General features: G+C 47.3%; 2 protein-coding genes across 2 annotated transcripts; one reads left to right on the forward strand and one right to left on the reverse strand.

Annotated features, from left to right (window-relative positions):
* Positions 1-171: 171 nt before the first annotated feature.
* On the forward strand, positions 172-2,787 carry MYOZ3 (myozenin 3; the record flags this gene model as incomplete). Its single annotated transcript, XM_010083412.1, has 2 exons — positions 172-343; positions 2,625-2,787. Coding segments are annotated over 2 exons (335 nt in total), but the record flags the coding sequence as incomplete, so codon positions are not given.
* A 2,723-nt stretch (positions 2,788-5,510) lies between these two features.
* RBM22 (RNA binding motif protein 22) lies at positions 5,511-12,190 on the reverse strand (the record flags this gene model as incomplete). The annotated part of the gene is made up of 10 exons (XM_010083413.1): positions 5,511-5,967; positions 6,658-6,789; positions 7,318-7,406; positions 7,830-7,994; positions 8,502-8,702; positions 9,247-9,419; positions 9,586-9,686; positions 9,971-10,103; positions 11,140-11,169; positions 12,137-12,190. Coding segments are annotated over 10 exons (1,209 nt in total), but the record flags the coding sequence as incomplete, so codon positions are not given.
* Positions 12,191-12,692: the final 502 nt, after the last annotated feature.

The raw sequence follows: 12,692 nt of genomic DNA on the forward strand, positions 1-12,692 counted from the left end.
TATATATATATAAAACATGTATTTATGTCATACATATGTAAACCTGCCCCCAGCAGCTGGTCCTCCACGGCCATGCGAAGGCAGGGCTGTTCCCAGCCCCTCTCCCCTGCTCAGCCCATTGCCCCAGCCCAGCTGCACCCGCAGCAGCTCACACCATCTCTCTCCCCACAGGATACTCAAGCCCCCTCAAAGAAGTCCCCCCGGAGAAGTTCAATGTCACCGCCATCCCAAAGGGCTACCGCTCCCCATGGCAGGAGCTCCTTGGTGACAAGGACAACGCTGTGCATAGCGAGATCCAGCCGCCCATGAGACCCTTTCCATGGGATTTCAGGAGCTTCAACAGGTAATGTTGGCCGGGAGCCAGCACCACCAGCCTGTCCAGCCCTCAGCCAAACCCTTCAGCCTCAAGAAGCACCCACCATCCTGCCAGGGAAGGACAATGGTCCGTGCCCTTGTTATACACCACAGGAGAGCAGCAAGAGCCCAGGTCACTCTTTTCCTGGTCAGGAGCTCCTCCGTGGCTCCTGTGCAAAGATCCCTGCCTCCAGTAGCTCTCCAATTCTCCTCTCAGCTCCACCACAGGCTCACACAGCCTTAAGCAGTTTGATCTCACTGGGTAACCTCAGGGATGAAACTCGGGAGGACTAGTTCTCATACATGTGGTCCTGGAGAAAGAATCACCCCTGTTCCCAGCTGGGCTCAGCTCTGGGCTGGGTGGAGGAATGGCACAGACAGTGCCAAGTCTCTCTCCTAATTTCCTGAAGGTATTCAAGCAGCTGCTGAAAGCAGTGGGGGTATAAGGTTAATCTTCCCACAAGATGCTAAGAGGTCACCAGATTCCTTCCAAACAGCACCTGCTTGAGATGGAAGCCTCCAGGCCGGGGAGTCTGTGGTGGATGAGCCTGGCAAGGTCCATGCCCGTCTCTGCAGCTGTGCCGTGGTGCCTGGCGAGGTGCACAGCCCGAGGCTGCAGCACACTCAGCCCACCCATGTTTCCCCTCCCCCACCAGTGGGAGCATGGCAGTGCACTGGTCTGCACTGGAGTGGGGCTGAGGGGGAGAGGGGACGGGGTTAACAGAAGGGACAAGAACCCATGGGCAGCAAAGGGGCTATGTTAGCTCTTCCCTCAGGGTCTTCTTCCCAGTTCTTCAGCCATCTCCAGCTTTCCTGGAGCTGGAACATCCGAGGAGGTGCCGTAAGGGGAGAACAAGGAGCTGCTGCAGACGCTTGGCTCTTTTCTTTCAACTTTTAGCCATGTTCCTGCCTTGGCATTTATTTATGGAGAGGGACTGAAGCAAGGGCATGTTTCTGAATAATGCTTTACCCCGTACCATTTCTCCCCTCTCACACGCTGCCTTTCTATTTAAAGTCCTGAACTGTTATTTAATACAGATGGATTCTAATTTAACACCAAGCCTCTCGCCACCTCCTCTAATTCTTCACTGAGGCATGACGATTCACAGAGCCAATCTGCTTTTAACTGGGGTTTTCATGATCTTCCAAGCTGTTGGTTTTTAAATCACTTCTCAGTTCATCAAATACCAAACGGCAGAAAAACAAGCTTTCTGGAACAAAGCAGCGAGGGAGAAGCCAGTGGGCTTGCCTAAAGCTAGGTGAATCCTGGCACAGCTCAGGTCACAGGGCAAGGGCAGACTCACTGTCTCAACAGCATCTGCGTTAAAGCAGACTGATTTATTCCCAGCTTTAAACGTTCAGGCTGTGATGCAAAGACCTTCCGCCACCTTGTTAAGGTGTGCTGCCTTAAGAGAAAGCAAAAAACCAAGCTTTGAGAAGGATGAGCCTTTCCCAGAAAAGAGAAAATTTCTGGAACAATCTTCTCTCATTTACCTTCACCACCATTATTTCTTCTCTGTTGCAAAACACTGCCACGTTACTCATGTTCGAGCAGTGCTTCCCAAAGCAAACATTCCCAGCTCAGCCTCATTGAGAGCTCAGCCTCCATACGCCGCTCCAAAACCAACATTCTTGGCTTTTCAGGGGCTGGCACTCTCTTCCCCGATCTCTTTCCACATTTCTCCAGAAAGGGATGACAGCTCTTGCCCCCGCACTGCTCCTCCCGTTACTCATAGTTCAAGAGAAGCTGTCCCAAAAGGCAGGCTGGAGCCAGGGCCAAGAGCAAGACATTTGCCGGCACACGTGTGGGAGCAATCAGGAGGCAGCACTGTCAGCCCTCTGCAGAACACATTAGCTGCAGACCAGTCACTGCCTAAAGAGCAGGGGGCTCGTCACCCTCACCTGCTCTCAGTCTAACCCCTGTCACATGCTAAACATCTCTGCTGCTGTTGGCAGAGCCCATCAAGAGAGAAGACAGTAAAGGTAGGAACAGGCTTCCTCCCTCCCCTGCACAGCCACCAATGCTCAGGCACCAAACCTCGCTCTCCAAGTGCCAAAGCTTGAGCTGAGGTTGGCTCTGTACACGAGAAACACCTCTCTGGGCTAGCAGAGACTCTAACAGCATCCTGCGGAGGAAGAGGAGGGTTGTCACTTGCTACAGGCATTGCTAGCCTGCTGCTGGGCTCATAGCTGGGAAGTCCAGACCTGCTTTTACAACCTGCACCACCTCTCCTTGTGATGTTCTGAGCCTGTTTTCTCTTGTGCCACAGGAATCCCACCCCGTATGACAAAGCCCTGGTCAGCGACCTGTTCTCTGTGCCTGCCATGGACCTGGATCACCTGAGCGTCCTGGAGGTGATTTCCCACAGACCCAACTTCAACAGAGCTGCCCAAGGTTGGGTGCGGATCCTACCGGAGAGCGATGAGCTGTAGTACGCACGCTCCCTTCCCCATCGCCACGGCTGCTTTTCTCGCTAGACTCAAACATACTTCGCACGGTAGGAGAGAGGGGAGTGAGTATTCTTTGTGAAAGCTAAGCTAGTGGTCTCGGGTTGTCATCCTCCTCCATGGGAGTTGGACAAGCTCAAGTCTGGGACCATTTTGAGTTCCCCTCGTACCAGCCATTGTCACAGGGGCATTTAGTGCTAAGCTAACCAGACAAGTTCTCATCGTTAGGGCGAGCAGAGCCCCGTAAGCTCCGGTACAGCCTGTCCTCTTCCCTGCCTCGCAGAAAATGGCAGGACCACCAGCTGCAACACACCAACCTGCCTCACTGCTTCTTCACCAACACACAAGACCCGCTCCATCAGCTGGTGCCTTTGCAGAGAGATTCCGTCTTCAGGACAGCTCTGCATCTGCCGTTCCAGTCGGGACAGCGAGAGGAGGCGATGGTTGAGGAACACCAGCAAAACAAGTTACCAGAGGCACTGGTGTGATAAGAGCAGTTACCGTGGGCTTGGCTGGACAACAGAAACCAACGCTGAACAGGGCTCTGCCTGCTCGCCAGCACATGTACAGCACAGCCGGGATGGACGGGAGGGGAACACTGGGAGCTGGAAACTTGCACCTCGTTTTCCACAAGCTACTGGCTAGCACTTGGCAGCTGATATTTTTCCCTTCCTGCTGCCGTTTGCATGCCTTGCTTAAACATCTAAGCCCTTCGATCGACTTACGCCAGATTGGCTTCATGGAGTTGGTCAATAAGGACCAGGCCCTGGACCTGCTGCACTGCAAAATCACAGCAGTCTGAAGGCACCGCTGGGTATTCTGGCAACTTCAACAGCAGTGCGAAGGAAAAGCAGCGCAGCCCTGAGTCTGGAGCAGGCACAGGCTCCTCCACGAATGTGAAAATCAGCAGCGAGGGTATGACTACACCAATGTTTACAGCAGTGACGCACAGTGGGACATGCAGCTAACAGCAGTCCACAGGACAGTCATCAGAACATCTGGAAGCCCCTGCTAACAAAGATCTCTGACTTAGCACAGGCCTTCTACAACTGCTTTTGTCAGGTTCTTAACCTTACCCTTATTTAATCTTGCAAAAGCACAAGCATTAGGATAAAAATTTATTTTTCCACCACTGTTGTTAAACCAGGCAAGTAAATTTTTGTGGTGAAAATGCAGCTAACAGCTGCCTCACTTGCGCAGTGTATTTGTAATTCTGTGCAGACACCCCAAGCAAATCCCACACAGGGATCCTGCTGCCACAACACACCATTCAGTCAGGAAACCTTCCTTGCTCTGTTCTTCCCACACAAGCAAGAAGGGACGAGCAAACGGAAAGAAAGAAGGTCTGTTCCTGAAACATTAAAATGCTCAACTGCTGTCCTGTTCCAAACCCATCTCTCTCCTCCTTTGTCCATCAGCTGAAGAACCTGTGTGCCCCTGGGGACCTGGCTGGAAATAAATAAATTGCAATCATGTGAACTTGCTCGCATTCGAGATTTGTCTGCACAGTGCTCACGGGCCCCAGCTGTAGACTTGGGGCCGGAGCAGTGGCAAACGCCGCAGCCTCCCTCATCCACCAGCAGCCCCTCTGCCCATCCTCCAACACTGCCCTGGGATGGCTCTTACCTGACAAAAAATAAACTAACTACCTGCACCCAAAGCCCAGCTTGTTCTCCAGAGAAAGCCAACCTGCCTGCCAGCCATGACCTCCAACAGCCTGGCAGGGCTGGCAGCATCACAGGGGCCTTCGGTGGCAGCACCAGTGGGACCCCATGGTGTGGTACAGGACAGCACACAGAACTAAAAGGGGGCCCGCTGTCATTGCCCGCTCTGCATCTTAGCTTTGGCAGCAGCCAAATAAAAATCCAGGTCCTCAGACACTGTACTCCAGGAAGCAAGGTCTAAGCAAAGTGTTGAAAAATTCAAATATTTTAATGTATTTTTTTTTTTAAACAAGCAAATGAAGCTTCAGAACAGGTCCCATCATGTTTTGCTTTACAGAAAGATGTCCACAGATCCATTACATGAAAGCAGCTGACATACAGATAAACTTAAAATCCTCCAGCCACGTGTACATACAGCTTACTCAACGGCAGGCTCCATGCAGGACACAGTTGCTCCTGGACAAACACTGTAGTTGCAGCACAGAAAGAAAAGCTTCATGTCTTATCAAAGCAGGATGAAGTGGGATCCACCTCACAGCTTAAGAGGAGGCTGTATCCCCAGGCCTTCCAAGCCCTAATCATGCTCCAAATATACCCTGGACAGGCTTGCAGCTGCACCATATCCTCCCCCTGCTGCTGTCAGCAACACAAGCCCAGGGCTAAAACAGGCAACTGCTAACCTGTCACTCCACATCATGCCTGCACTACCCCAGGGGCTGCTCGCATGACCTAACACTTGTCTTGCTCAGAACACGCAGGATTACAAGTGAAGTATCTAAAAAAGTTTTGGGGTTTTTTGTTTGGTTTGGTTTTTTTAAGCAAGATGTCAGGAAAAAGGTGTAAAGGAAATTCCGTGGCAATACTAAGGCAAAGCCATAGGTTTGGCACGTCCAATAAGCTTGTTTTACAGCTCTTATTCTGTTCTGGTTTAATACCTCGTTAGAATAATAAGTCATTAGTTACCTGACAGAGAGAAGAGTCTGTGGTTACACTTAACTAGTCCCTAGTGTTCAGACTGAGGATATAAAACTGTCTGGAAAAGGGTTTGGTTTTGTTTTTCTGGAAGTTTATTTCAAAAGTGTGCAAATGGGATACATGGATAGCACTGTAATTCTGGAACACCTGATCCACAGATCCCCGACAGCCCTTCTGTCTGCCCCCCACCCTCCCACCCCCACCCCTCAACACTAAATTAAAGATCTGGGACGTATCAACAATCCAACTAGCTAGCGGAGACACGGAGCTCAGCTTGCCCGGTGTCTGCAGGCAGGGAAATAAGGCTTCTCTAGCTCACCCACAGCTCAACATACGGCGCTACCACGGGAACTAGAAAATAGCATTTACTTAAACGCTGAGGGTGGCTCGATGTGCTAGGGGCTGCTGTGCTTTCCCGCATGCGCACCCATCCTCTGGGGATCTTGAGATGGGTAGTGAATGGGGCCTGGGGCTCTCATGAAGGGAGGCGGGGGTCCCATGGCGTGGAACATATGTGGTCCAAAACCTGCAGAAAGTAAGTTGTCAGGTTCAGACAAAGCAACAGAAAAACCATCGCTGATGTACTACTGCTCAAAACTACCAACAGACCAGCTGGCTTACAGCTGTGCCTTAGAAAAGTGCACATCTCTCATAATTCCTCAAATCCCCAAACTCCTTCCCCTCTTTCCAGTACAACTGCGAACAATCCTTACCCAGCGCACATCCTTACTCACAGATAAAAGCTGCTGGGGGCACGGGACAGGTGTCTGCAGTGCCAATCTAAATGCTTTCCACTCAACTGTGGAGCAAAGCAAACACATCCACAAGAGTCTGACATCCCATAAAAAACGGGTCTCGGGATAGATATAACACACTGCCAAACACAGGCAGGCATTCAACCAGCTGCAGAACCACCCTTTGAAGTTCAGGTTAATGTGGCATTTACGCAGCCAGCAAAAGCACTGAGTGGGTCTCAGTACCAGTAACAGGGATCTCTGAGATGCCTGAGAATTTGCAAGTGAACACACTGCAACAGGCAGCTTGGTTTAATTAAACTGTGCTGACAGCTCATTTAGATCATCTGTTTATATTGCATGATCAGGGATGAGGAAAATCAACTCACGGCATGCACCAGCGCTACAGCGCAGCTGAGCAAGGAGGACTAGATCGTCTAACACAACGTCAGAGACCCCACGTGAAGGGGAAACACAAGTACCTGGGGGTGGTGGCGGAGCAATGCCAGGAGGAGGTGGCAAGGCAATGTTAACCACGGCTGGAGGGCCACTCGGAGGTAAGTTGAAGTAATTTGCAGAAGCCTCCTCTTCTGCAGCTGGAGGAGGGGGGAGAGCTGCAGAAAAAGTACATGGTGGTTATGGAAAATGTCTTGGTTAATATACACAGAGGTATCTGCCTTCAGAGAGGAGGCACAATCAGTTCCTCCACAGGGCAAACTGCTGCTACTATTGCATGTATGAACCAGAGCGAGAAGCAGGACAGCACTGAAACTCCAGTCAACATTTTTCTTCACCTGAAACCAGCTTTGCTTTTTCTGTCACACAACACTCAGTGGACTAGGAAAACATTAACCAAGCCTTGAAAAGCGTGGGTTGCCAGTATCTTAGACCTAAGTAACTTTAATTCAGCATTAACTTTTCACTCAACACATAAAGAACACTCATCAAAAAATTGCTTCTAGACAAAGCTCACCTTCCATCCCAGCTGGATCTGCTGCAAACTTACTGTAAGCATCTGCTCTGAGCTCACCACTGCCTCTGCTGTCCTGAACTCTGCTACTGCTCTCGGAGGCTCAGCACCAGCCTCTCTCATGGAAGCAGGTCAGCTTTAAATGTTTCAGAGGTGAAAACAACTCCCTTACCTCCAGGAAGTCCTGGAACTGGCTCCAGCTTTATCCCGGATTCTGTAGTGCCTTCCTTGTCCTTTTCTTTTCCTCTTGCTGCCTGGGACCTAAAAACCAGAGAAAAGTTTGAGAACAAGGATGAGAAAAAGCAGGATAAGCAGATACTCGCATCACAATGTTTTTACATTATCTAATCCAGATCCATTGCTTCAGGCCAAAGACGAAAAATTCACAGAACATCAGAGACAGCTGGTACAAAGTGTGCAAACAATGCTTACAGGAAATAGATTCAAAGCAAAACTACAGAAATTCATCCATAACCCTCAACCAGGAAATCCCTTACACAATTTGTGTAATCTCCAACCCAGATGCCACTGCTGAAAGAAAACCAAACTGTAAGAGGACCCCAACTATTTACCAAATCATGATCTACTCCAGTGTAACACATCCAAACCTGCTCATCAAGACTGCGTAAATCAAGTGAAGGACCTTGTGGCAGTATCCTCCAAGGCATCCTCCCCCACACTTACCTTCCCCATTTGACATTGAGTCTGCGACCATTGACAATGAGTTTGTTGAAGGATTTCTCAGCAGCCACTTCTGCAGCTTGCCGGGTGGCAAACTGGATGAAAGCACACTGCTGCCTCTGCACTACAGTTATCGTCCGAATCTCTCCAAACTGGTAGAAGTGATTTCTGTATGGGGGGAAAAAAACAATTATGAAACCCCGCTCCTCACAACCACAGGGTACACAGGATTTCATTATGTGCTAAAATAGATATGCTCAGATCCTTTCTTTTCTCCATCACCAGTTCAGACTAACCATTAAAAAATCAAGTCTCTTGTTCCTTTGTGCAATTATGGAACAATAAAAACTCCACAGCAGCTTTTCTCAGCAGCTAGCTGGAGAGAGGCTACGGGACTTTCTTCTAAAAAATGTAACACAGTATCCCAAACAGCTCAGAAGGATGAGTCATCTTTAAAGAGAGAAATTTTAACCAAAGCATTTGAAATGTGCCTGTTTATCTGTTCTCCAACAAGCTGGCAACTCCTCTGCACTTGCCCACCAAGCAGTTCACCATTAAGAAAACTGAAAACCAGATTTATTTTCTTCCTTCCAAGAGAGATTTCCTCATTTGAAGATGAGCAGTAATCAAAGCATCACATAAAAAGGCAAAGGCGATGCAAATTCACCAACACACCTGAGATCCGATTCAGTGATAGTATCTCCAAGCCCTCCAACATACAGTGTAGTGATAGTCTTGTCATCAGGGGGGTCTAGACGAGGCATGGTTGATGCTCGTTTCAGAAGTTTATCAGCCACAGGATCATTAATTCCATAGTAACGATCTTTGATGTTCTGATCAGCCAGAGGATCATCTGGATCTGTAGGTTTCTCATGTCTAAGGTTCAGAAAACAAATCACGACACCAGTCACAGCTGTGTCAGGTTAAAATTACTACAACTGCCACCCTCCCTTCCAAAGGCCTCTGGTCACTTATATACTTAACCTTGCTCACATAAACGTGCCAAAATGGAACAAAAAGCCCTGAGAACTTAAAATGCAGCCAGGACTGCCTCAAGTTCTGAATGAACGGCACTTCTGACAGCTGAGCACTCAACACTACAAAATACAAGAGCTGGATTTCAAAAGGCCTCTTGTTCAAATACAAAGATCTCTGATTGAGAGGACTGACACCATGAAGGGAAAAAATGAGCTATGCAAGGGCAGAGCTGCAGTCACTGCTTTGGCAAAACACAAGACCTCGCAGCTAACTCCCCACAACAAAGATTCATTCACTGGCGCTGCGTGACAACTGAATGCAAGTTTTGCGCTGACCCCCGTCACAGGGTTCCATCTCCTGTAGCATTTCCTGCTCTTCAAACCCCAAGGGGAGCTGTACCTGACCACAGGGAACAGACCAACTGTTTAAGCTGTATCTGTACCTGTAGGGACACTCTTCTCCTCTCTTGCATTCTCCTTTCACCCAGAAGGAACAGATGTGAGGACGGTTACGTTTATAGTAAGGAGTGGTCCGAGCCAGCTTCAGCAGCATGTCGCTGGTAGAAGTAGCTTTTCCTAGCGCACCAACTGGTCTAGTGCCATCAGAATTGGATATCTAAACAGAAGTTAAAGCACAAATAATTATGCATATATTACCACTGAAAACTAATGCACAGAATCAGAGCAAGCAAATGACTTTAAGGTAATGCTAGGTCATTCCTCCCCTTTCCTCCCTTATACACATCCACACAGCGAGCGTGATTGTAACTACACCTTCGTACCTCTCGCTCCATGTTCTGGGTGTAGTACTCTTTATTGACGTCAGACTTGGGCATTTCATCCTTAAGGGAGAGTCCTGCATCCCGGACTTGAATAGGCAAACCTAGAATGAAACAAACAAAAAAACCCAACAAATCCATATGAAGCAGAAGCTGAAAGAGCAGAAATAGTTACTGCACTGTGTGTTAGTCAGAGATAACTCAGCTGCTGTTCAGGTATACCCCTGAACCTCAGAAGAGATGTGATCACCAAGACCTGTTCTTCTCCACAACTGTCTAGAGACAACCGTGCCAATTACATGCACACGTGTAAAGACATTTCACCAACTTTAATTTCAGAGACAAGCAGACCAGCTTCTTCTCTTAGTTTTCATGTTTTGGTACACACCATATTCCAGGTCAAGCAGACAGGTTTGACAGACGTTCTTAAGCTTGCTGCATGTCTGGCATACTTCTGTTTTCTTGAAGCGCATACGAACACCAGGGCACCAGCGAAATACTGTGAAAGGCCTGGCACAAATCTGAAAGACAGAAAGTTGACACTTGTATCATTATCACACAGCAATGAAGCTACCATTCTGGTTCTTGCACGGAAACTGAAAGTTTAAACACCTCTAATATTTAAACTGAAAATACAACTCCTTCATCTTAGTGCTAAGATTCAGACCTCAAGAAATATTCCTCTCTGTTTAGTGCCTTACTTTGACAGGAGAAAGTTTTCAGAAGGTTTTTTGTTGTTGTTTTTTTGATTGATTACAATAACCTGCATGCTGAAAGCAGATCTACTCAAAGGAAAAAAGAAATTCTCCTTCATTCCAGGTGATGTCAGTATAGAGCTATTAGAGATAAATTACCAATTATCTGTCAATCAGTCACCAGCATAGCAGCACACCCAGTGACAGGTTATGAGCCTTTTGGTCCAGAAGACAACTACTGCTCCCTGTCTTACCTGGTGGAACAATGCATCTGCTTCTGCTGCATGTAAAGCGTGAGGAAGGGAAGCAAGATTTCAACACATACTTTCTCCCTGCCTCAGACAACAACTAATAAAAAGGGCAAAAAATGCCTTTAATTTCCCTCAGTCAAGACAACACTAAATATTTCTTGCTCTCAGAAATAAGCAAGGCTTCTCTCTTAGTCAGCTAACACAAATCAGCACCTAGCCATGAATAACATATTCAAAGAAAATGTAAACTCCAGTTAGTTATTTACACGCCACTTATGAGTAAAAGCAAACTTGCAAAAGAAAATATGAGATCATTTAAAAAGCTGAAACACCTTCAAATACAGCACGATATTTGCAAAACCTAATTCTGATAAACATGAGCAAATCCCAAATCTGTCTGAACAGCCTTCGGCAATTTTAGTATTTTAAGACCAACTGACTTTGTCTAACAAAGTGCACTAACCTAAAAATGATGTAGTTACAGAAACATTTCAAGTTGCTAACCCAGATAAGCACTTTTCTGAAGACAACAGGTTTTGTAACATTAGAATGTATTACTCCCAGATGCACACCAATTTAGATGTTATTTCTTCAAAAGACAACAAACATACCTTGCATTCTTTTCCATATTTTTCTTTGGTCTGAAACATAATCAAAAACAATAAAAGAAAATGTGAAGTATCATCAATTCAACAGAAATCATGAAGCATATCACTGATGTTATAGCACAGTGGTTTCTTCCCTAATTATACTGCATTCAGACTCACCCACATCTGCGCTTTGGGCTTACACCTTGGCAAGTCAACAGGACAAAAGAAATCCTAAATAACACTCAATCCATTTTTGTTTTGGAAAGATTCATTAGAAACACAGTACTATAGGCCCCACTTCATGCACCAAGGAAAGGTGAGAATGAAATGGAACATGAATTTTTAAGCAAAGATTATATCATTATGTGAAATAAGTACATGAAAATAAACCGGTTTAGAAACTGACAGTCTCTATTGACAGTCAGATTATGTTTCACAAAAATGTCACAGTTTCTCTCAGGAAACTCGGTGGAATGGAAATGCAAAGGACAGATAATGTAAATGTAGGTCATAAGCAACCAGACCGAACACAGAGAAAAGCAACATAAAAGAGACTGACTCATCCTGCATGGAGAAAACCAAAGTCAACAAACAAGGATTTGAATTACCATCAGACAGACCTCGTAAGACAGTTTTAACTTACTTTTACAGGTGCATACTCTTCACATTTTAGAAGTCCTGCTAAGTTATTTAATACTTCAGCAGCTCACTGTTCTCCATGTCACTCAATTTAGCAGTACCAAACCTTTGTTTTCGAGTATTTCCTGCACTCTAGATATTGGACTGTATCACCTTGCTCTCCTTTTTGACTGATTAGTTCTTAAATCACATACCTAAGGCCATGACTCCACATATCAAGAATGGCCAGAACCCAATCCCGTTGTGCAGAACCAACTAAGTAGGAGTGCACATGCACCTCGGCAGCTCCTCCTATAGCCAAGCTTGTTTTAGTCCCTGAAACCCAGCAGTTCTAGGGCCAACACAGAGGAAAGGACTGTACTGTCAGACAGGCACATACCATTCGAATATACGGGTTCTCTCCAAGACATGTCTGGCACAGAATTGGGAAATCCTGAATTGAGTGAGAATAAAGAAAATCAGGAATTTGCAATGAACCTGCTCATTACAACAGCATTCAAATCACACTTTGAACCAATGAGTTAAACTGATCAGACTGTTTGAAAGACATAAAAAGACTCGTTCAAAACCAGTCCCTGGGACAGCTGCGAGCCATGACCCAAGGCCCATATGATGCAAGAACCACGACCTACCAGCTATTCCCGCTTGAAGAGAAACTTAGAACAAACAAACAGAATAGATATTCCTAAGACCTCAGCTACTCCACGACCTGACTGTGGCAGCTGACACCACCCCACACCCCTCAGCATCCCCTGTCTGCACTGGGACCCCCAGGAAAGGCCTCACCTCGAAGAACGCGGCCCTGGGACACGACGGGCCCAGCTCAGCCCCCGGACCCCCCAAAACCGAGAAGGGGGGCGCGGAGGGGGTGCCCACTGCAGCCCTCTCCCTTTTCCACCCTGCCCTGCCCGTCAGGAGGGCCCGGGCAACACAGC

The sequence above is a fragment of the Pterocles gutturalis genome, unplaced genomic scaffold (assembly GCF_000699245.1).
Source record: "Pterocles gutturalis isolate BGI_N339 unplaced genomic scaffold, ASM69924v1 Scaffold41365, whole genome shotgun sequence".
Taxonomy (NCBI): domain Eukaryota; kingdom Metazoa; phylum Chordata; class Aves; order Pterocliformes; family Pteroclidae; genus Pterocles; species Pterocles gutturalis.